The sequence below is a fragment of the Mchenga conophoros genome, linkage group LG5 (genome assembly GCF_057382185.1).
Source record: "Mchenga conophoros isolate Kocher_MC1m ecotype Shallow Benthic linkage group LG5, M_conophoros_male_GT1.1, whole genome shotgun sequence".
Taxonomy (NCBI): Eukaryota; Metazoa; Chordata; class Actinopteri; order Cichliformes; family Cichlidae; genus Mchenga; species Mchenga conophoros.
Genome location: NC_140530.1, coordinates 9,404,569 through 9,430,028, shown reverse-complemented (window position 1 = coordinate 9,430,028; position 25,460 = coordinate 9,404,569). Strand labels below are relative to the sequence as shown.

The 25,460-nt window shown below is 38.6% G+C and overlaps 1 protein-coding gene across 5 annotated transcripts in view; it reads left to right on the top strand.

The window, feature by feature from the left end:
- The window catches only part of mitfa (melanocyte inducing transcription factor a), a 37,858-nt gene extending 15,528 nt beyond the window's left edge, over window positions 1–22,330 (top strand). For 2 of the 5 annotated variants that reach the window (XM_085273072.1, XM_085273073.1), the window contains exons 2-10: window positions 1,429–1,678; window positions 17,251–17,451; window positions 17,548–17,643; window positions 17,785–17,890; window positions 18,197–18,280; window positions 18,631–18,687; window positions 18,915–18,990; window positions 19,220–19,367; window positions 21,532–22,330. In XM_085273072.1, coding sequence (XP_085129198.1) covers window positions 1,429–1,678; window positions 17,251–17,451; window positions 17,548–17,643; window positions 17,785–17,890; window positions 18,197–18,280; window positions 18,631–18,687; window positions 18,915–18,990; window positions 19,220–19,367; window positions 21,532–21,936 — 1,423 coding nt within the window. In that variant the 3' untranslated portion in view covers window positions 21,937–22,330. Of the gene's footprint in view, window positions 1–1,428; window positions 1,679–15,045; window positions 15,164–17,250; window positions 17,452–17,547; window positions 17,644–17,784; window positions 17,891–18,196; window positions 18,281–18,630; window positions 18,688–18,914; window positions 18,991–19,219; window positions 19,368–21,531 lie in introns of those variants that run through there. The other 3 variants (XM_085273076.1, XM_085273075.1, XM_085273077.1) reach the window with 3 other exon arrangements.
- The last annotated feature ends 3,130 nt before the right edge of the window (window positions 22,331–25,460 follow it).

Here is a 25,460-nt window from a genome sequence, read left to right as displayed (position 1 = left end):
CTTTCACTGGTGATGTAAAAGCAATAGCTGTCGACCAGAGGCTAGATTTGACATGCCAGGCTAATTAGTGCGATTATCACACAGCTGCGCAGGCTGAGAGGATTTGAAGTGGTTTTATCAAAAGGATCATTTTCTGAGGGAATGCCTCATCCTGACAGCGTGTGCAATGCCAGACCCAGTTCAGTTTGGGATGTGCAGCTGCTGTCTGCTGAAATATGTACATGGATTCGAATGGATGAACTCTCAGTGGACAGACTGAGATTTTGCACATGAGTAAATCTGCGATGCTTATTAAAGGTTTTCCAAAGGCCTAAGGCACTGCCTCACACCTCAAAGCTGATTGGTTATTTGGAGTCTGACAGTTCATAGTCAGCATTAGATTTCCTTGAAATCATTGTCAGACTTGGCAGAGTTTAGATAGAAACCCAAGCAGACCCAGTGATATTACCAATCTTATCTGGCCATTGTTATTGACATTGAGGTAAAGATCAGAATGAAAAACTACAGTTGATCAGCTTAGCAGCTCAGCTTAGAAATGTACTTTTCCTGGCATCGAAATGTATGCATAAAGGAAACCCTTTGTATAATAGAGTCCAAACACATAAATGCTGGGCCACAGACCCCTGACAAACTTTGTTTTGACTTACATATTGATTTATATAATTCATTAAAAATGTTAGGGTTACTGTATGAAAAAACGTTTTCCATTTTCAGGGGTCAAGTTGGAACCAATTACTGATTTTCTATTGAATGACCTTTGGTCCATTGGTCAGTTACTATGAGTAACATGGTAGAGGTTAGATAATGCAGTGAACCCATAACCAGGAATTATAGCACAAATCCCTTAGCTTTGTGGAACATTTATTGCCTGGTAATTTAATAGTTTGGTCTAAATGTTTTTAGCATTGGCACTTTTTTTTATAGTGCTAAAGATAGCACTGTTTATTTGAATAGCTGCAAAGCCCAGTGTAGCACTACACCAAAGTTACACCATGATGTTCATTAGGTGCTATTTCTCAAATCCTGATATTTTTACAAACCAAAAGCAGAGTTACAAAAGAAAATGGACGTTACAGTAATGCTTTCTGTATTATTTTAGGATACTTAATCAGTTAGATTACATCCGTGTTCAGGGTTGTATAGATAATTACCCACCCTCTTATAGTGTATAACAGTCCATGAAGCATAAATGCATCATTCACCCTCATTCGTAGAACAATAACATATTCTCAGTAAAAGAATCTCTGGCTTCCCTCTTGCTCAATCATTACATTGTGCTCTACTACAATACCTCATATAGCTCAGTGACTCAGGATGGCTCAGGAAAAAATGCCATTGGCCAAGTACATACACACCAGCGTTTTGTTTAGCCTGGCTTATTTAACTCCTCCCTCCGTTTTTTGCCCTTGGGTGGGCCGGTGTTTTCAGTGCTCCTCTGGACCAGCATGGCCTCTACAAGCGCTGCCAGGATTCCCCCCCTCTACCGGCCGTGATGTCACAGGTCCAACTCCAAGAGATGCCAGTGTTTTCCCCCTACCAGGTTCGAGAGTGTGGGGAAGCGAGGAAGAAGAAGTCCGGTCACCCTTTTCACCACGGCGCCCAACACAGGTCTGTCCACGACCTGACGCCTCCACCTGGCCCTTCTGCTGTGAGCCAGTCATCCATAAAGGACCTGAAGGTAAGGCTTCCAAGACTCTGGAAAACCTGCTTGAGTCACTGATGATCAGTAATGGGTATTCTCCAGTTGATCCTTGTTTCCAAAAACTGCTTAAGGATTTTGTTCTTCTTTAAATCACAATTTCAACTCTATTATGGACTATGAACAAATACAGTTTTTTAAGAGGGGACTGTGTTAATTCCATACAGGGGATTATCTCTTGACAGAATTCCTGTTTCCAGACATTTGGCATTAAACGCATTTAATCCTATTTGCTCCACTACACTGACATATTTTCATTCATCTGAGTCCTGGAATGACCGGATAGACCCTGAAAGTGTGAGTGTACACATTTTTCAGTCTGCGCTAGTTATAAATATTAGTTTCCTGAAATAAGGTCTTCAAATATAGTTATTTTTCCAGGTTTGAGATGAAGAGAAAGTATGAGTATTTACATTCTGCATTTTAAGTGAGCTGTTAAAGAAAATTTTGACTATAGTTGGTGTGTAGCTGATGGATTGGCTCTATAGATTTGATGTGTATTTGAGTTAAAGTAAAATGACTTTACCATCGCTCTGTTTCACTGGGTTCATTCCTGCTGCTCAGTCTTTTTGCTGATGTGTTGCACCTTTGATATATCATTGTGTTTAAGCCTGCCATAATGTTACTTGGTACATGGAAAAACACAACATTACTGTAATAAAGCAGATTATTTATGGAATTCTTTTGGAGGATCTTTTTCTTATACTTCATAACTTTCACACAACCCAGACAGAAATGCCATGTGGGCAAACACTTCCTGACAGTTTGAACCTTGTCTGTCTGGATTATCAGAGAGACCCCCCTTAAGACATGTATTCAGTGCAAAATTAGCTTAGAAGTACCAGGCAGAGCTGCTGGAGCATGAAAGTGAAAACATAAAGCTCAGTTGAAGTCCAAAAGGGGATGGGGGGGCCCTTAATTAGTCAAGCTTTCTCTGACCCCTGTGAGAATGGAGTGTAAAATAGTTCAGGGATTGAGACAAAGGCACTCACTCAGCAGTGTTAAGAATTGGGTTTCACAGAACTGCATATGACTTTGTTTTTGGATTTGACTGAGTTATGGCCAAAATTTTGGTGCAGATGGCTGGTAATTGATGACGATATGGGGTTTGATGTTTGACAGTTTCATAACCAAGGAGACAGCTTTGAGCTGCAGAGAAATTTGGGTCATAAAACACCGAAACATGAAGCGAAGACATGTTGTTGTTAAAACAAAACCAAAACTTTAATTTATGCAAATGCCTCTTTTTTGTCAGACCTAATGGCTGGAGAAAAGACCCTATAGGAAAAAAGACCAACTATAATATTAATAAAAAATAACTTGAGTTGAGATAATGTTTACACGTTTTTTTAACAAATAGAATAATGTAGTCCCACATCCTTAACCTTTTCCATTTCATTTTTTTGATGCATGTTGTGGACCCCTATTGGAATTGATAATGTTGTTTCTACTCGTAACCCTACAGAAATGTTGTCATTTTTTGAGCTACTGCTTCAACCAAGTGTTTGCTAAATTGTGGGATGAATTAAATAAAGCCCATTTATTATGTTATCCTTGGGAAGTACCTGTAGCAACACAAAACTCTAACGTCTTACTTGAGTAACCAGACTTCCTGCAATGGCATATCAGGATGGATTGTTTAGTGAAATGTTTCTTTAATAGTTTAGATCATTTCGACTTGTTGGTAAAACGTAAGATAAGAAACACTTGATCTATATCATGTTTGGGATATTTACGCTGCTCTCAAGCTTTAAGAACCAGCTAAAATTCAGACTACTTAAGACTGACAGCACTGCTTATAAAATTATATTTAGGTCATCTAAAAACCAAATCTCACTCAGTTTGAAAACTTGTTACAGAAACATTTTAAAGGTGATTTTTTTGCAGTTTAACATCTTAGTGTGTAATAATAACTGCTTTTTGATTCCATGGTGCACCACTGATAGGAAAGCTTCCTTAATTTGTGCCTATGAGCTGGAACTGTTCCTCTTGGGGTTGTGCTGTGTGTACACGGTGGCTTCTAAGATCATATCAGAGCTGTTACAAAACGTCTGTTTTACTTTGCATGGAACAACATACGGACATGAAAAAGCTCCATCAGCAGCTATTTAAAGTTTGCCTGCCAGTCCACCTTCTAAGTTTCAGAACTTTGTCTTGTTTGCTTCAGCTGTGCTTGAATAAAATTCCCTTATTATGTGTGCAGGCGGAATTTCAAATTCAATTCAATTCAAAATTTATTTGTATAGCACATTTAAAAACAACAGAGTTGAACAAAGTGCTTCACAATCTGTTAAAAACAAGAGAAAACAATAGAGAAACAAATAAAGATAAATAAGAAGACAGTGAATTAACAATAGAAGCATAAAACAGGCCTGATGGTACTCGTACTGAACTCGAATTAACAGCCAGTAAAAAAGTGAGTTTTAAGACGCAATTTAAAAGACTGAATAGACTGAAGTACGAATCTCCTCTGACAGATTATTCCAGAGTCTGGGTGCTGTTACTGCGAAGGCCCGATCTCCTCTATGCTTCAATCGAGACCTTGGTTGTGCTAAGAGCATCTGGCTAGATGATCTCAGTGCTCTTTCGGGGTCATAAATGTTGAGTTCGTTTAAATAACTAGGCACCATATTATTTAAAACTTTAAAAGTAAGTAAAATAATCTTAAAATCAATACAATATTTTACAGGGAGCCAATGTAAATTTGCTAAAACTGGAGAGATGTGTTCATACAATCTAACACCTGTTAAAAGACGTGCAGCGGCATTTTGGACTAACTGCAAGCGATGGAGAGATGAGTGTTGGAGACCCAAATAGAGAGAATTGCAGTAGTCCAGTCTAGAGGTGATGAAGGCATGAATAAGTGTTTCTAGGTCTCTTGGAGGAAGATAAGGCTTAGCTTTGGCAATTTCACATAACTGATAAAAACTTGTTTTCACAACTGTGGACACTTGCTTCTCTAATTTAAAGGAGCTATCTAAAAACACTCCGAGATTCCTTACAGTGTGAGAAAGATGAGAAGCAAGAGGACCGAGGGTGTCAGTTAACTTGTTTAAAGGCATTACACCTGTTTCTACAGCTCTGTCGCACATGACGTCCCACCGGGCTTCTCTCCTATCAAAGTTGCTCAAAAGCCATTATTTTCTGGGTTAGTGGTAGGATTCTGCATGGTATCGTTTGAAGGATTAATGATTAATAATAATTTTATTTATTTATTTATCTAGCTCATTATGCACAAGACTTGTGTTTTCTGTCATTTTATTCAAAAATGAACATAAAAACTATGAACATAAAAAGAGATCAGTTATTTTGAACTGACCATATTAAGAAGGTTATTATTAACAGGTAGTCTCTTTGAGATTGAGCTCTATATTTCAGGTGAGACCAGTGTACACAAAGGCTATACAAAAACTGAGACAGCTGCATAATAAAAGGACACATTATACATGATCACACAAAATATTATCTGTGGAAATGTTCCAGTGAAATCAGAAAATGCAGCTTCATAATTTTTTGTAGTTCAGTCCATTTATGAGCATCAAAGTATCTATGGTCGTAATGTGACATCCTAAGTAGCGTGCTTAAATTCCATAAAGAAGTTGAGGGAAGCAGGAAATCTTTTCAGCAGAGCCATGTAAACAAATATCTTCAGTTTCCCAGGGAGCATCATACCGCTTCTTTATGTATGATACAATGATGAGTAAGAAAAAAATCTCCTGTGATAAATCGTAATACACAAGCCTTCAAGGTGGATGTGGAAGCATGTATATAAACAATAGTGGCACAAGCTAGGGTTGACTGGCATGTTACACTGTGATATTGGGTTGGGTAAAGATAATATTGGTTATATAGAAAGTGAATAAAAGAGGTCCAAGAATAGATTCCTGTGGAACACTGGTACAAATAGGAAGTGGTCTTAACCTGAAACTGCTGGAGATTACTTTCTGAGTCAGATGGTAATCGCCACTCAAAGTTGCCACGTGCCAAGTTAAATGGGCGAGTTGTATGAATATGTAACCCCTGCACAATTTTTTCTTAAGTTTAGGCTATTAGAGGAACTACAGTTTTTTGGCAATTCCTTGCTACCTGGTACTGTGACCAGTACTACCTGACTTTGTTTGGTTTCCCTGGCTTAACTGTTTGTTAATGCAAATATCTAAACCAATCATGTGGGACAAACTCAGTGCATGTGGAATGGTTGTTGAACCCACGGGTTAGTTTACTGGGATTTTCCCACACAACGATGTCTAGGGTTTAGACAATGGTGAAAATCCCTTATTGATGCTATAATTGCAGACTGCTTCAATCCAATTGGAAAGCAACAATAACCATAATCAAGGCACGCAGAATAGCATCTCTGCAGCATCTCTGAATGCACATCATTCCCATCCTACAGGAGTATTGTTGCCGGCCATCCCTTTGCACGTACACACCATGCCACAAATCTCCAACTATCTCAAACTTGTTTCTTGAACATAACCATAAGTTCACTTTACTTAAATGCCATCCACAGATATCAGTCCAACAGAGCACCTTTAGGGAGTGATGGAACCTTGTTTATTCTACCACGAAGAATTAATTCTGTACAGAAAAGGCAGTCCAATGCTATACTAGTTGTTCCTAATAAACTGTCAGGTGAGTCACATTTTTCATGTTTTCCTGTGGCAGTTATTACCTTTTTTGCTTATATAATATAATGTTCAGTGCTAAACTCTGAGCTTGTATTTATGTTTTCATTATTCTTATTTCTAGTAGGATGTTTACTGGTAGTATGATTTTATTTGCAAAAGATTATTTTATATGATCTGTTTTATATTAGATTTTTAAAATAACATGTAAACTAATTTAAAAATTCATAAATCTTCATGCATAAAAATTGAATTTATTCAACAGTGCCATCAAAGATTTTCCAAAGTCATTTGATGGCACTGCGTAGCCCTAAATAAAAAAAAAACATCAGATTCAAGTCCGCGTGCAGCCCTTTGTGGTTTACACTGACCTTTTCCTCAAACTTCAGGCACATAAGCTGAATAATGCGAGATCTTTGTACTATTTGATTTTTGGGTTTGGCTCAGACTGAGCTGTAAACGACCTAAGAGAGAGTCTTTTGTTTGTTACATTTTTCAGAGTATACCTAAAGCTCTGTTCTCAATTTCGATCCTTCGAGATAACGTTTACCAAGAGTAGGACATGTCTCAACAAGTCTCAAAATCCATGACAAGAATTTTCAAACCCAAAATATAGCATTTGTATATTTTTAATACTGCATTTCATCTGTAAATGCTGGCACTGAGTAAGTGCGTGACCCTTCTCATTATGGCAAGATGGAAATGTACGCTGCTTGGTTAAAATTTCAATTTTAAAACTCAAAGCTTAGTCTAGTGCAAAGCTCCCACATCAGACATGACAGCCAGACAGTGTGTTTATGTAGCTGCTAAATTAAGCACTGTTTGTAACTTAAGCAAGTGCATGTTTCTAATCCCACACTGACTGGACTGCGTGTCTCATTCTTGGAAGAGGATGTTACATTCTTTCTAATGTTACCCGTTAGCCTTAGGGAAAGAAAAAAGAACACGTCTTTGTCCCAAGCTGCTCCTCCTAATGAATTGGCCTGTCTCTGCTGTAGCTGCCTTTGCTAAAGAGAAGTGCTAGTGAGGGCATTGGGCAAGAGAGCAAACTGACTCCTTCAGGCCATGTCAAAACAACATAGTGTGGTTGTTCAACTCAAAATCCTTCTTACGACCACTTTGGATATGAGAGTTTTTGCTGCCTTCTTGAAAAAGAAACAATTTTCTCAAAAAGAGGCTTCGCAGTAACATTTTATTTATTATGTTTATTATGTATTCTGTTGCAATGTACGCAAAGGAATTCATAACTGTATCTACATCAGCGACCTATACTAAAACATTAAAAGTTTTAATGGGGGCCATTTCTTCAGTAGAAAGCAGATTGTGTTCTGTGTTCGGGGTTTTCTGGAATAACAGTGGTCACGGTTGTGTAAAAATATGTGACTGCTTTGTCTTGTTAAATGCTATATCTTTGTGTGAACTTCAAAGACAAATACCGTGTTTTTTAATAGTTTTGTTTTTCCTTGATTTCTCCTGATTAAAGCACCATTTGAATTTAACCCAGGGTAAAATCTGATTAAAGGGCTGATTGTCAGCGTTAATTCAAGGGGTTTAACAAAAGCATTACATTAAATGTTCATTTATCCTGTGCTAGACAGACCCAACACATTACATTAAATGTTCATTTATTACCATCATACATAGTAAAAGTAACAGGACAATTGAATGAGATGGCTCATTGTCAGATGGAAGCTTGCTGTCTTATGAGAAATTAAACACATAAATATGTGGAGGAATGAAGCTTTCATTGGAATCCTCAATGTCTTCACAGTGCAAATGAATAAACAGCTAAAGCAAAGTGGAAAAGCACTTCCCATTTTCCAGGAAAGTGTATTCTGTCATATTCTTGTGATCTACTTATGTTGCCAAATATGTTGGTATTTTGGTGTCCCGGTATCATAAATCATGTCAACATGAGTGAACTATGGCAAGTGAGGAATGTAATAAAGCCTCTATTCAAGAAGTTTCTTACAGATTTTGGTCCTTATTGATATTAAAAAGCACTGAAAGAAACCCAATTTTGTCCTCTGTGGCAATGAATGTCCCGGGTCACGTATTTGTCTGGCCTGTTGCTACAAGCGATTCGATCCTTATACAACCATTGCAAGAGGTGGATCTGCATAGCCGGCAATAAGTTGGACTTGTTCCCAGTGGGAGTTGGAGTCTGCCATGGCTGCCCCTTTGTCACCGAGTCTGTTCATAATTCTTTGGACAGAATTTCTAGGCGTAACCAAGTGGTGGAAGGCTTCACCTTGGGCGGTCTCAGAATTTCATCTCTGCTTTTCGCTGATTATATGGTTCTGTTGGCTTCATCGAGTGGTGGCGTCCAGCTCGCACTGGAGCCTCTGATCACAAGCTTTGGGTAGTGCCTGAAAGTACGAGAACGCAGATTCAAGCGGCGAAAATGAGCTTTGTCCGAATGGCCTCTCCCTCAGAGATAGAGTGGGGAGTTCAGCTTCATTTGACAAGGATGCCACAGACTCGGTCTGTCTCGGTCTCTCTCAGATAAGAATTGATGCCCACTCAGTGACTTATAATTTCGCTTATTATCTAATAATAATAAGCGAAATTATTATTATTAGAGAAGTTATTTAATACACACAATACTATGCACTGCAGAAATGTGAAAAATCCATCTTAATAATTCTACTAGGGTCTGTTCAGATGTTGTAAAAGTTATTTTATGACTAATAAAAATATCATTTTTAGATATTCTTCATTGATATGAATGGCCACATTGACATTTAAATCAAAATAAGCATTGTTTTGCTTAGCAGCATGTCATTTTGGTAACTTTGAAATTTAAGCTAAGAACAGTTATTCACCAACAAAAAATGGGAAATGTAAGTTGAGGTGAAAGTTACCTTTTTAACCGATATGTTCTGTCTGCTTCTTTATGTCTCACGGTGTTATGAGTAGTTCAAATAGGTTTTGGCAGGTGGAGGAACCCTAAGATTGAGTCCAGCACTGCAGAGTGAAGTGAAGAATCAACTACAAACAAGTCACATCATATGTTCTGTATGTCACAATAGATTTTTCTTTGTGAACGTCCAGAGATTAGATGATCTGTGCTGGTAGTCTGATGTTCCTTGCGCTTGTAGTTCTCCCCTTGTGGAGCAGTAATTACACTCTGAAGTACTGTGGCCACAACTTGATTTAATTCTGCACTGTGAGAGAAGGAAAAGGGAAACTGAGGAAAAGGGAACATGGTGTAAATATCAGGCTAGAGGACATGAAAAAAAATAATAACAAATTTGACGGTACCATGCATTAATATATCAGATTTAATTGTTTGTTAACTGAACACGCTAAAATCCTGCAGTGCATCATTTATGGGCACTGACATTTTCTCTACTGAATTATCAGAAAAAGTCAAGGTACTAATACCTGTACTAAAGATATTCACAGCTTATGTCTTACATTTTTCAGGAAAATATGTTTTGGGAAATTTGTCACCTTAAACACAAACTTTCATATTTGTGTTTGTATTTATGTGAATTCCTTCCATAAATACAAAAACTTTATATTTACAAAAATGATATTATGTTGGAGATCGATTATTCTACTACTGAAAATTACACAGAAGAAAATGTTAGTATTTTTTGCTAGTATAGTATTTTTAAATTCATTATAAGGCGTTATTAATTTTTGTCTTTTAAATTAACACAATAAAAAAAAATTGTCAAAATGATCCAAAATATAAGCATGACTAGTGCTGTTTTTGTGGGTTTACTTGGAAAAGAAAAGAAAAAAAGAATTTACAGATGACTTTTTGTTGTTTATGGACCTCATTTTAACTTTTGTGGTCCTCCGTTTTTGTTTATATGTTTTATATAGTTTTGTTGACCCCCATTACTAGTCGTGTAGTGCTTTGATAGGACTGAAATGTGTATGTCCTGGATATGTCTAATACTACTTTCAGTCAGGCTTAGCTTGACTAGGGACCAGAGAAATCAAATCTTTTCGTGTGCGTGTGTTTATTGTAAACTATGGGGCTCTGTAGTTTTACATATAAATCCGTGAAAGGCTGGACTCTGCAGTTACTGAGTCTACAGAGCTTTGGTGCCTTTACGTGGTCTGCCACTTTGTCGCTGACTTGTTGTAGTTCCTAAATGCTGCCACTTTGCAATAATATCACTGAGAGCTGATATCACAAAACGATTTGCTGCTACCATGATCAAATTCAGTGTGCACATGGCTGAATCAGAGAAAATTTTACTGCACTAATATTGTTCTCTCAAACTCAAGATATGAACTCTAAAATAATTTATTTAATGCTTGACTTTTCAATCTGTCTACTGTACTTCTGCTACTGACTCGCATTGCCTAAGATAGGAAAGATCTTAAGTAGTCAGGACCGCTACTGTAGCCATATTCTTAAATGTTAGCTCACACAATTAGCATCTTCCTTTTGACTGAATGCTTTGAGTGTGGCTGGTTGCCAAGGAAGTTGGAAACAGTGGAGTGGGGCTGGTGGAGTGATATGAATGGATGTATTTCTTTTCAGGGGTCAAAGAGTGACGACTATCTCGAAATGTTATTGGTCCTAAAGGCATTAGTTTAAAGCACGAACCCATGTGCTTTCCTTGAGAAGGTAATAAACCTCTGTCTCACAAAGAGTCTGTGAATAAAGTGAGAGCTCGTCTTGCTGTAGGGATAGATGAAATACATCCCTTGTTAATAGTTCCCTCTGGACCCAAAGGTTTTGCTGAAGGAAAAGGCCAAGCTGTGAAGAAGAGACAAAGAAACGTTCTGCTATGAGTTCGCAAAGAATGCTTTCTCTGTTTCATTGTATAAACCTCTGTCGAGCCAGGGGGCTCCTCCTCTGTTTGTGCTCACCTCTCAAGCTTTTACTGAGTTTCCACTAATTCAGGCAAAGGCGTGACACTCCGTGTTCTATCAGCGGTACACGAGATGCAGTAGCTCATATAGGCATTAAAGAGCTCCCTCGTCAAAAAAGCGTCATCGAGAGGATCTCTGAATAAATGTGAGATTATAGAGATAGTGTACTATTTTTCATCATGAAAAAAGAAGCACACAAAGAGCTTTCAGTGCAGAGTACCTCTCGCTTTGCAGTTGTTTTCTGCTTGTAAAAGCAGACATAAAATATTATTGACAATCACAAAATGCAATGTGAAATAGTGTAAATAATTGATGCTGCAGTTTTTCTTTTAGCAAAAACATTGAATCTGCTCAATCTGCTCAAATGAGTAATTTAATTACTGGTAGCACTGTGGAACTTTATTTAATGGTTAATCTGCAGAGCCCAAAATGGAAAATAATTTGGCGTGACATCAATGTTACCCCTCTGTGAAGTATGGCCTGAAAATTTGACACCATGTCGGTGGTACAAGAACATGCACAGCTAGTCTAATGTTGCTTGTCATCATGAGTGAAATGTCCTCAACCCTAACTATTACAAACAGAAAAGACAGGTGTCTGTGAACGTGGGCTTTATTTGCCCTTCTTAAATAAAATGTAACGTAATAAATGTGGTGATGAAGTTTCTCATTAAAACTGCAAAAACTGTAAATAGTAGCAGTACAGTGAAAATGGTTAGTCTGTTTTCGTGAACATTGGCAACATTGACATTAAAAATGTTCAATAATAATTTGGGTTGAGGATAAGGAAAAAGAACAAACGCCACACTGTGAATACGAGCCAGAGATTAATAATAATAACTAATGATTAAATGCAGATGGTGTATACATGTTGCATCATGGGAAGCAGCCTAGACCTATTGCAGCCTAGACCTATTGCAGCGTAACTAAGGGAGGTTTCAGGGTCATTTGATTTATCAAAAAGGAATGTTTTAAGCCTGATCTTAAAAGCAGATTCATTCTAGGAACCAAAAGTAAACAAGCAGTCTGAAAGCAAAGTGCTCTGTTGGTGTGATATGCTACTATGGGGTCTTTACGATAAAATGCGGCTTGAGACCTTGGGCTGAGATTTCCAAATCTTGGTTTAAGGAGCTGATGTAAAGAAACCTATATGGGAGAATTGTGTTCTCTCATTCTATTTCCTGTCAGCATTTTGAATCGACCCTGAATGATTTTCAGGGAGGTTTTAGGAGAGTTAATAATATATTGTATCAGGCTAGTAGGCTAGTAGTACAATAACCTCAGTTTTATCTGAATTTAGAAGCAGGAAATAGGAGACCATCAAGATCTTTATTTCTTTAAGACATTCCTAATGGGCGTGTGTCACCTGGCTTCATAGATATGAAAGCTAGGTATCATCTGCATAGCAATGAAAATCTATGCTTTGCCTTCGAATGATACTGCCTAGTGGAAGCATCTATAACTTAAATGACCCATGGGCCACTGCTGGCACGGTCATCTCATGTGACGGCCACTTTAGCGTTCAAGTAGTACAAAACAACAACCAAACAAAAAAGAAAGCACCCACAAATATTTCCGAAAATGTAGTGTTTTGTTTGTTTGGGTGTTTTTTTGTCACGGTTTTGGGTCATTTTTCCAGCATTTTCAGTTTCTTGTATTTTGGTATTTATCTGAATTATGGTTTATGTTCTGATTCTTTAGTTATCTCATTTTGAATATTATAATCCTTTGTTTCAGTTTATTCTAGTTAGAGTTTTGTTCTCAGGTTTTGTGTCTTGTGCCCTCGTGTTTAGTGTAGGTTTAGTTCAGGGTTAAGTCTGCGTCCTTGTTTCTTGTTTCCTGTTTTATTGTGAAGGTCCTTGTCTCATGTGAGTATATTCAGTTTTTCTTGCCCTATCTCGTCTTGTCAATTACTTCCAGCTGTGTTCCCCACCTGTGCGTGTTCTCCCTGCTGTCTACCTTCATGTGCCTTCGCCCACCTTCCTTTGTGTTCAGGTTTTCCGTTTAGTTTAACCCAGTATAGATTATCTTTAGTTCCGTTTTGCCATCCTCTCCTTGTGTTTTATTCTACAATAAACCTCCTTCGCATCTCAGCGAGTGCCTGCTCTTGGGTCCTCATTTATTTCTCCACACGGCTCACTCTGTTAGCCGTGACAGTTTTAAAATTTCAAATATTGTATCACAAGAAAAAACTGCAAACATAATTTGTTCCCATTTTTTCCAGTTGAATCTGTGAAAAATGCCAACAACAACACAGTTTTACATAACTAAAATAATACGTTTGCACCAACAAGGTGATTTGATCCCTGGACTTCGACATTATTGTAGCGCTGTGGGACGCTCTTGACAGAAGAAGGTCAAATTGAAGGTCAAATGGTGCCCGTTATTAAGGGGAAAGGAAAATAGTCATAAAGAGCAATTTTGTTTTTGTTCCTGGCATTAAAAAGCCAATTAACATGTACGTTTGTGCGCGCTGACTCGCTTTTGAAGTCAGCCACACAGGCCACTAGAGGAGCTGCAGTTTGTGTCACTTCCACATTGAATTCATTTTCCAGTTCCAGGGGTTGCAGCTTGGCCGCAAGACATATTTATTTGAAGCATCCAGTTTATGTATTTCATGCTTAAAGGACAAAAGCACAGCCAGCATAAAAATGCAATGTTTTATTTTTTTACACCATTGTTCCCTTGTTGCTCCCAGATATTATTTTACATGTAACACAAGTTAATCATCAATCTTTTGGATAAACACAGCACCTACGGTTTACCTAATATACTCATATAATAAATATTGATATATGTGTGTAACATGTGGCTCTATACCACCTGTTGGACAAGCATTGCAACTATTCTCGACCCTGGGTAATGCCTTTCTGCTGTTTCCCCATCTTTGTTTCTTATCTATGGTTCCTGATAGTTCCATTTCTGGTAAGGCTGGGTAAAATAGCACTGGTTCCCAGCTTTTAGTATTATTATCTCCATGTTCCATCTTTTATGCTTGTTAAGGGCCAATAAGGGGTCACTACTTCTCGGTTCTTTATATAAGACAAGCCAACTTGTTGTTTTTTTGTTCAAAAGATTTATTCATATCAGGACCATCTGTGTAAATTTTTCAGTTGAAAGAAAACAACGCGACTTCCACCAGCGTTACGCTTCATGCATATCTGGCCAAAACATTTTTTCCAAGTCATTCAGCACACCCTCTGGGCTCAATGCAGTGCGACATTGACTGAACTTGGTGACAACCAATTCACAAAAATGAAGCGTGTTCAATAAAAGATTTGAAAAGCAACAAATCCCTGTTCACTTTTGCTCAGTTCCAAGTTAATTCTCCTAAATACAAAGATAATTGACCTAGGCAGCACAAAACTGTAGCCAGATAGGAAAAACAGGAATGAAAAAATATTTTGCTGCTAAACCAAGACATTCACCTTAGATATATACATGATATCAATGTGACTTTAACTTTTACCTGCTGATGATCAAATGTAATTAACCTCTAAAAAATGTTTTAAATGGATGGGGCTAGGGAAAACAGCATACGTTTGAGTTTTCGTATGGCTAGATCGTAGTGAAACAATGGTGTCAATTGTGTTTTGGGTGTTCAGAACAAATAATGTTTTATACTGGATGAGCAGAACTAAAGATTAAATGTTAGTTGGCCTTAAGCAAGCTTCGGTTTGCAGACTACTGGCCAACCAGTAGAAAGACTCCTTTGTGAGCTGCAGGTTGTGACGTCAAATGGGCTGTATAAAGACATAAATTCATAGCTAATCTGGAACAACACAGGAGTGGGAGGATGAGTCTTGGTGTCCTCCTCCATTTCTTAACTTGCATAACTAATGAGCCTTAAATATCAGATAAATTAAGCAGGACCAGTATCTGTGGACCCCAGTGTAAGCTAACAAGACAAAGGGATTGTACTGTATGTGCATTATTTTCAACTTCTGAAATACCTAAAAACCATGCTGGAGATGCTTGAATACAGCCACTATCAGGTGAGATGGACTGACATATTTTAAAATTTTTGAAAAAGAAAAAAAAAGAGTAGATGCGATTTTTACACTAAAAGAGTCAAAATATCTTTGCTGCGCTTGAAAACAGGACTTAAGGTTGAGGATTAGGGTTGAGTTCTAAATACTTCATTATGTGTACCCAGTTCACAAGTCTTTGGTTAAATGAAGACAGGGAAGCTGTTTTACACACAGTCGTATTTAAATTGCTGCACGAGTTGGACAGGTGCTGAAATGTTATATAGTGCTCTTTTAGAAAAAAAGAGCTTGATGAAAAAAAATGTAAAAGAAATGTTGTTTGGACATTTCAACATCTTATCACCGTATGTGACAAAGTGGAGAAGCAGTTGTAATTCTCTCCATTTGTCCCATATGTGTTTACCTTTTTTTTGCACATTGTACACATTATTCTGTTTCTATGTATTTGCTATGATTTGCTATTTGTCAAGTAACATTGCTTCACTCACTATCCCGGGTTTGTTTGTGTAAGCGTTTTGTTGCCGGCAAATCAAACATTCTGCAAATTAAGACAAATACTAAGTTATGCTTCTTTATAGAATCAGAATCAGATCAGAATCAGAAACTTTATTGTCATTGTCATGAGAACAACGAAATTAAGAATGGTCCCCGATCATTGCATCATCCCTAGCAATATCAAAATATAAATAAAACAATAAAATTCAATAAATAAAATAGATAGAATACTTAAAATACTAATAAGATATAACAGTAAAACATTCACATACATTCCCACACACATGCTTCAGACCGTGCATAGATTAACACAAGAGTGGCGTGATGGACATTTTTTTTTAGTATTCAGATGTGTTATTGCAGTTGGATAACAGCTGTGTTTGAGTCTATTAGTCCTTGCTCTGATTGCCCTGTACCGTCTGCCTGAGGGCAACAGTTCGAACAGGGAGTGGCCAGGATGTGAGGTGTCTTTTATGATGTTTTGGGCCTTTTTAAAACAGTGGGCGTTGTGTAGAACTTCCAGTGTGGGGAGAGGGCAGCCAGTGATCTTTTGGGCGGTGTTAATGATCCCTTGGAGTGCTTTCCTCTGAGCCCCTGTGCAGCTAGTGTACCAGATGCATATGCAGTATATATACTGCATATATTATACTTTATTATGTTACAGATTAAGTCATTTGTTCATACTTACTCTGTTTGTCTTTTCAGTCATCATGAGTGTCAGGTGTGGGGAAACGCCCGCTTGGCATTTCCTCATTTTAAAGTCCTGATCATGTCACACATGACATCATCAGGTCAAACCATGTGGAGGGGTTTCTTTTTCCAGAGAGATGCTTCCTTTTGTTTGTGTTAATGTTTAAAGGGATTTGTTGAATGTTTTTCCTTTTGTTAATACTGCCATTTAGTTGTGTAAATGTGCATATTAGAAGTGTGTAGAGGTTTTGTGTTTTTAGATAACCTGAGTAGAGTTTTAGATCCCTCAGTTGAGTGAGTGGTACTGGCTGGGCAATTGGAGGGAAATTGATGGCCCTATTTAAAGCCAGTCTCTACCAGATGCAGGAGAGAGGAGAGGTGAGCTGTGTCACCAGAGCCATGTTATGTTGAGTTTTGTTAAATGAATTGATTTGGGGAAAGTTTTGTTAAGTTATACATTAAATTAAGTTCACTGCAAATAAATTGCTCACCTTGGAAACCCAAAATGTCTGCATAGTCTGCTTCCCTACCACCTTCCTTGACGTTCGAGTGTGACTACTTCACACCGTAATGTTGCAAAGCAAGCACGTTAGATTATTTGGTTTTTAAAAGGCTGTTTTCAGGGGAACTTTTAATGTAACAGAGTAGTATAGTGTGATTAATTTGGATTTGTAAGTTGCACTTTGAAGCTGGAAACATTTGAACATTTAAGTTCTTGCATTTTTAATTTGTGCTTTTACCACACCGGGACAGATGAATTATTATAATGAAAACATTCATTTTTAAATCTATTTTTTTCTCTACGTGCCAGTGTATTTTTCTCCTTACCCTTAACTGTATCACACGAGCTTAGTCAAAAAATAAATCCAAAACTAATGTGGTGTAATGTTTACGACTTTGCCACTTAGGTCCAGACCCACCTGGAAAATCCCACCAAATACCACATCCAGCAGGCTCAGCGGCAGCAGGTGAGGCAGTATCTGTCAACCACCCTGGGTGGTAAAGCTGGCAGCCAGCCCCCCGAACACAGTATGCCACCCGGTCCTGGCAGCAGTGCACCCAATAGTCCCATGGCTTTGCTCACCCTCAGCACCAACTGTGAGAAAGAGGTACACCTGCTCACTTCGAGGACATTCAGTATCCTTACATGCAGATGTCTCGACAGAGAGTGAGGAGTTCATGAATTGTGCCTTTGTGTTATACAGATGGATGATGTCATTGATGATATTATTAGCTTGGAGTCAAGCTACAACGACGATGTTCTTGGATTGATGGATCCAGGACTCCAAATGAACAACCAGGTAATTTATTTTAAGATAAAATAAATACTACAATAAATACCAAAGTGTGTAATGTTGACACCTTCTTTGAGTTTAAATAAAATATATGACAGTTGCTCTTTTCAAGAGGACACTATAATGACAGGTTTTTAACACCAACAGCTACCTGTGTCAGGAAATTTATTGGATGTATACACCAACCAAAGTCTCCAACTACCAGGCCTCGCCATCAACAGTTGTCCACCCAACATTAAAAGGGAATTCACTGGTAAACTAACACTCAATTTATGAGCGTTTGGATTAGAAAAAGTATAAGGCTTTACTACATGTTGTTTACTACTGGTATATTTGTGGACACTCAGTTTAGTACACTTTTCTGTGACCTTTCTGTGTCTAAAAATTTACTGCTGATAAAATACATGCATAACCTTGTTTTGTATGATGTAATCCCAGTCCACTCAGACGCTTTTACATCTAAATACATAGGTTACTTTAGGCTGATGTCAATATTGTGTGCAATTTAGAAGTGCACAAAATACTGTTAAGTCAATCATGTGCCAAATAATTACTCCAGCTCCTGGCATGAAGCAAGTACTGGACAAGCCTGGATCCTGTGGCCAATATGAAAGCTATCAAAGGCCAGAGAGCTTTCCAGTAGGTAAGCAAAGCAAAATGAAGAGAAAAAAAAGACATAATGTTTTGTAAACTGTAAAACTTCACTTTCAGAAACTGTATGTTGAGTGTTTTGTGTATTTTTAAATTGCACACATTATACTACTGTATATTGCAAAATCTGAGATGCAAACTTTAAGCTTTTTTCCAGTTCTAGCCTTCAGATTGTTATTTTTTGTATTGTTTGTGATTAACAGGTTTCAAATATGCTAAACAAACCTCAAAGCATGTGAAATACAAACCTATAAAATGAAATAATTTACTCTGGATTAAATCACATTGTAATCAAATGCTTTTGTCTAAAGTATTGCTATTCAGCCTTCTTTTGCTTCACAGAGGCTGAAGTTCGTGCTCTGGCAAAAGAGAGACAGAAGAAGGACAACCACAACTTAAGTAAGGCAATCAAAATATTACTGAATTTCAATTTTTTATGTTTAATTTTAGTAGCTTCATTGTGTAGTGGTTTACACAATCGCCTAAATATCCTAAAAAGCAAATAGTTTTTTTTATTTTTATACTTAATTTTCTACTGCTAGTTTTTTCGTAAATCTATAATATATATATATAATCTATAATATATAATCCGTGTTCACAGTTCATGTCCTTACTTTGCATTCTAGTTGAACGAAGACGGAGATTCAACATCAATGATCGCATTAAAGAGCTGGGAACCTTAATACCCAAGTCAAATGATCCGTAAGTGTTTTTGCATGTATTTAAGCTAATGGATGCATGTGCCCAGCCATCTACTTGTCTGCCTACTGTAGTGATTCATGCATTAACCGTGTTTCAACATCCTAATGTGTCAAAGTCTCTTTAAAATGCAGTTGCCGTTTTGCTCAGCAGGATGTAAAGAACCCTGAGGTGTTCTGGTCAGCTGGTCAGCTGAGTCTGACTGTAGATATTTGTCTCATGTATACCCCAGAGACATGCGCTGGAATAAGGGCACTATTCTGAAAGCCTCGGTGGACTATATTCGGAAATTACAGCGCGAGCAGCAGAGAACCAAGGAGCTTGAGTGCAGACAGAGGAAGCTGGAGCACGCAAATCGGCATCTCATGTTGCGTATACAGGTGGGTCACTCTAAGGCTTTGCAGACGTTATGTAGGTTTTTTTAAATTATTATGGTCATGTTTTGTTTTGTTTTTACGTAAAACCACAAAATTAGTACAGCAAAAATCTACTTGATCCCAGATGTACAGTATTTAACACAAAATTAACAAATGCTTGTTCTTTTAATGCATCAATTACAGGTAATATGTAGAAAGCTACTTGTGTTTGACATTCTAATATATAAGGGAATTATCCTGTCCAGCCAGCAGCCAGTATAGCTTGGCAGCTATAGCATGAAGGGTGGCAAAAGAACCTGTGTGCAAAACCAGAGAATGTTTTATCTGGAAAAAATTGTTCTGTTCAACAGATGTTTCAGCCAATTTTGAGTAATTTGGGTCATACACTGCCTGACCAAAAAAAAAAGTTGCCACCAAAATAAAAGGGTCACACACTCTAATATTTTGTTGGACTGCCTTTACGGCATGCATTCGCTCTGGCATTGTTTCGATAAGTTTCTGCAATGTCTTTTTTTTTCCTCTTGCCTCTTTTGCCATCAGAATTAGTGTCTAAAGGCGAAGAAAGATGCCCAACGGATTTACTTTACCAAATGGACCATCCCAGCCTTGCCGTATTGGTCTATTTGGTTCACCTTTTATTGTTTATTTTATTTTATTTTCACTTTGCTAAATACGGGACAGACTTAACTGGGGAAAAGAAAGCGGAGAAAGAAAGAGGGAAAGAAAAACAGCAGAGAAGAGGAAAGGTAATAAAGGGCAAACAACAAAAACCAACAAAATAAGCAGACAAAAAATACATGTATCAATCACCTGGATCACCTGTTGAGAAAGAAAAAAGAGAGAACAATCAGAAGGAAAAAAAGCGCAATATAATAAACAACATCACGATGATCTATGGGAATGTAACAGAAAATACTAAATATTAAACATCATTGTGCAGCACGGAGGAGATAGGCCTCCATACCTTGGAGGGCCTGAGATGTCCCTAGAGGGGTGGCGTCTGATACCCAACCTGACATATAGACACAGACATACAGGCACACACAGATACAAACATCCATTCCCACCCTCATGCTCTCATATGCAATTACTCAACACTCACCCAACGTGGAGACAGACATAAAGAGACGCTGTACACACAATCACACTCCCCAAGTGTACTCTAAGCCCCAGGTCTAGGTACCCAGACCCAGGTAGTGTTACCCTCTTCCCTGGGGTGGAGAGAAGCAGACTGCCCCGACTCGGCAGCAGCAGGCCCCACATTCCAGACCCTAATCGGACGGCCAACTCCTCCTCCTAGCCCCCCTGCTCCAACAGGCAGCAGAGAACGGGGGTGTTTCTGCAATGTCACAAGATTTATTTCCATCCAGATTCTCAATGGGGTCTGGACTCTGTGGTGGCCAGTCTATGGCGACGTCCACATGTACATGGGTATTTTTGAAAACGCAGATTTTTCTATGCATTTGCACCTTTCATCCACACGTAAACGGTGTTTTCGATCACTGAAAACTGAGATTTTTTTAAAATTCCTGCCAGGGTGGAGACTTTTGAAAACTCAGTTTTTGCATTTACGTGTGGACGAGGAAAACGGAGATGCAATGTCAAAGGTGTGCCCCTTTTTTGACGTGATGCTGTGCGCCACGTTATTGTTTATATGTGATTATTTCTACAATGGCGGATATAGACAAAATACTGTTGCTGTTAATCTGACTACTTGAAGTTTTTACACACGTACATATACACAGGCAGTTACTGTCTCTCCATCACTTCATCTGCCTCTCTTCTTACCCTGAGCACTGAGCCCAGTTGGGGTTAAATAACTTGTTGCCAGCTGAACGATAATCGCCCATGCAGTAATTGTCCAATAGGAGGCTCATACCTATTTGCTTAGTTAAGTCCAGGTGGCGACTTTTTGGCCAGGCAGTGTATTTGCATCCTCCCACTTTTCACCAATTGTTTTGCACTTTACAAACAAGATGCAGCACAACCATTAGTGAGTTTCAAAAGATGCCTTTAGTTGGATTTTCTTCTTTGCTCTATGTTCCAGGTCTTATGCTGGCTTAGCAAATTTGCACAAAACATGATTTTGAAGTTGATTAGCGTAGATGTACTTTTTGTTCCAGTGTTAAAACATTGCAACATTTCCACCGTTTCTATCTCTATCTAGGAGTTGGAAATCCAAGCCCGTGCTCATGGTCTTACAGTGGTGTCATCCCCAACTGTCTGTACGTCAGAGCTAATGGCTCGTGCCATTAAGCAGGAGCCCGTCCTTGGTGACTGCCCATCAGAGCTCTACCAGCATAGTTCTGCCCCTGACATGTCCCCTCCAACCACATTAGACCTCAACAACGGCACCATCACCTTTGACCATATACCAGCAGATGCGGGGGAACCTGGCCCTTACGGCAGCTCTAGTGCGTGTAAAATGAAGGAGCTGGTAAGGGACAACACCCTAGGGCCAATTTCCCCCAGTGATCCCCTGCTGTCCTCGATGTCCCCAGATATTTCCAGCAACATCGACAGCCACCACACTTCCAGCTCAAGTTTGGAGGAGAAAGAGCATGGATGTTAGCCCAACAGCATGAGCTGCACTGACATTTACATTTGTAGCAACTCACCAGTGTGGCGCCTACATTAAAGATATCAATGTGAATGGATTAAAGAACTCGTGGTATGTTTAAATCTTTTCTTATTTTTGTCCACACTGGTGTAGAAGTTTTAAGTGTTACATGGTCAGACAGCTCAAAATTACTTGACATGTAATATACAGTGTCTGTGAAACATGACTGCAGTCTTATTTTGGACTTGCAAATCTGTTTATTTTTGTCATATTTCAAACTTTTCATATCTTTTCTAAATACACAGTGAACCTGGTGGCAATGCCAAAAGACAAAAGTATGCATATGTAAAAATGTATTGCTGATAAATCTCAAAACTTGGCACATGTTGTAATATTTGGAAATACTACATATAATAAATATTTAGAAAGAAAGGTTTTGGTATTAGAAATCCGTGTATTATTTAAAGTAATTTTTACACTATGTGGTTGTTGTATTATGAGGAAAGAGCAATCTTTTAGAAAAAGGGCCACATAGTAAAAAACATTATACTCATTTACTGGATAGAACTTTTGAAATTACATTATATGTGTGTGGTTTCTATGCTGATGAGAGCAGTGGAGAAGCATCTGGTGCTGTACAAGCACTTAACACTTTGAGATTTGCCTTTTGCTTCTTTAAAATGACAATATAAAGCATGTGTCAAACTCAAGACATGCCGATGAAATCCAGTCAAGGTTAAGCTTAAATGCAAGGGTCAGAGAGACAAAAACCCAATGCAGAGTGTTGTGGGGGGACTGAGAAGAAGATAATAGCATTTAGGGCTAAGTAGAGAATGGTAAAACCGCAGGATATATTAAAGACGTATTAAGTAAGTAATTACAGTAATCAGGTGAGAACATTAACTACAACCTCATTGCAGGAAAACAAAATGAATGTTCACTGTGAACAGAAACTAAACGTGAAGACAGAGGCCATGTCCACACTAATACGTTTTCGTTTGAAAATGTATTAGCATCTTTTTCTCTCTATTTTGGCCTTCCGTCCACACTGAGATGGTGTTTTTGGTCAAGGGAAAACGCAGCATTTTGAAAACGCTGTTTTCGTGTCGCAGTGTGGACAGCAAGCCCGGAGACACAATTTTGTCATGTGATGCAGATAGTGAAGGGCATTATACAGCAGTTGTTTTGTTTGCTCTCAATTTTGACAGCCCTATTACAGATTACTATCTGTACATACTCCAGATAGCTTTTGTTCAAATTCTTTAATTCTCACTCGCTTCTGCAACTTTGTACTTTTGTGTTACTCGCAGCAACAACTCCACCTCATTGTTAGTCCATTTTTAAAAAACTTGGTGCTTTTCCTCAAAATTCTGCCGTGATGTTTCAGAGTAAATAATCGGCAGGCAGAAATGACGCAGGTCAAATTGTCTCGAGTTTCACACATGTGCAGTACTGGAACACAAGCATTTTCGGCCGTATCAATGTGGATGAACAACTCTGAAAACGATAGTGTTGACGCAGAGCGTGGTCTGGCGTATACGCTGTTTTAAAATTTATCCGTGCTAGTGTAGACATAGCCAGAGACAAGGTCAACAGTGGGGGAAAGTGGCAGAAAGACAAGATGGAGAGGCAACCCATTCTCACATCCGAGGCGTAAAGTTTTATGCGTTCCTGAATGATGAGATCGGATACATGAGGAAGCATGAGAACCGTTTGAAATCAATCCACACATGTTCGTTCATTTTCCTCAGATCACTTTGGAAAATGCTATTTAACATCATTGAAGTGCTGGTTAAGGATAAGGTTAGGGTTAGGGCTGGAATACATGGCTGGAACGTGTTTTACCACGAGACCATCATTCTACTGTATTTCACCCATAACCCGGCGCGTACCATAAGAACGCTGAAGGTCACCTTCCGCGTTCCTTAGGACAAATCATCAGGATGTTATGCCTCGGGAGTGAGAACAGGCTGAAAGAGGAGATGACAGGCGCTCAAAACGTACAGGGAGTGCAGAATTATTAGGCAAATGAGTATTTTGTCCACATCATCCTCTTCATGCATGTTGTCTTACTCCAAGCTGTATAGGCTCGAAAGCCTACTACCAATTAAGCATATTAGGTGATGTGCATCTCTGTAATGAAAAGGGGTGTGGTCTAATGACATCAACACCCTATATCAGGTGTGCATAATTATTAGGCAACGTCCTTTCCTTTGGTAAAATGGGTCAAAAGGAGGACTTGACAGGCCCAGAAAAGTCAAAAATAGTGAGATATCTTGCAGAGGGATGCAGCAGTCTCAAAATTGCAAAGCTTCTGAAGCGTGATCATCGAACAATCAAGCGTTTCATTCAAAATAGTCAACAGGGTCACAAGAAGCGTGTGGAAAAACCAAGGCGCAAAATAACTGCCCATGAACTGAGAAAAGTCAAGTGTGCAGCTGCCAAGATGCCACTTGCCACCAGTTTGGCCATATTTCAGAGCTGCAACATCACTGGAGTGCCCAAAAGCACAAGGTGTGCAATACTCAGAGACATGGCCAAGGTAAGAAAGGCTGAAAGACGACCACCACTGAACAAGACACACAAGCTGAAACATCAAGACTGGGCCAAGAAATATCTCAAGACTGGTTTTTATAAGGTTTTATGGACTGATGAAATGAGAGTGAGTCTTGATGGGCCAGATGGATGGGCCCATGGCTGGATTGGTAAAGGGCAGAGAGCTCCAGTCCGAGTCAGACGCCAGCAAGGTGGAGGTGGAGTACTGGTTTGGGCTGGTACCATCAAAGATGAGCTTGTGGGGCCTTTTCAGGTTGAGGATGGAGTCAAGCTCAACTCCCAGTCCTACTGCCAGTTTCTGGAAGACACCTTCTTCAAGCAGTGGTACAGGAAGAAGTCTGCATCCTTCAAGAAAAACATGATTTTCATGCAGGACAATGCTCCATCACACGCGTCCAAGTACTCCAAGAAAGGGTATAAAAGAAGAAAAACTAATGACATGGCCACCTTGTTCACCTGATCTGAACCCCATTGAGAACCTGTGGTCCATCATCAAATGTGAGATTTACAAGGAGGGAAAACGGTACACCTCTCTGAACAGTGTCTGGGAGGCTGTGGTTGCTGCTGCACGCAATGTTGATGGTGAACAGATCAAAACACTGACAGAATCCATGGATGGCAGGCTTTTGAGTGTCCTTGCAAAGAAAGGTGGCTATATTGGTCGCTGATTTGTTTTGTTTTGTTTTTGAATGTCAGAAATGTATATTTGTGAATGTGGAGATGTTATATTGGTTTCACTGGTAAAAATAAATAATTGAAATGGGTATATATTTGTTTTTTGTTAAGTTGCCTAATAATTATGCACAGTAATAGTCACCTGCACACACAGATATCCCCCTAAAATAGCTAAAACTAAAAACAAATTAAAAACTACTTCCAAAAACATTCAGCTTTGATATTAATGAGTTTGTTGGGTTCATTGAGAACATGGTTGTTGTTCAATAATAAAATTATTCCTCAAAAATACAACTTGCCTAATA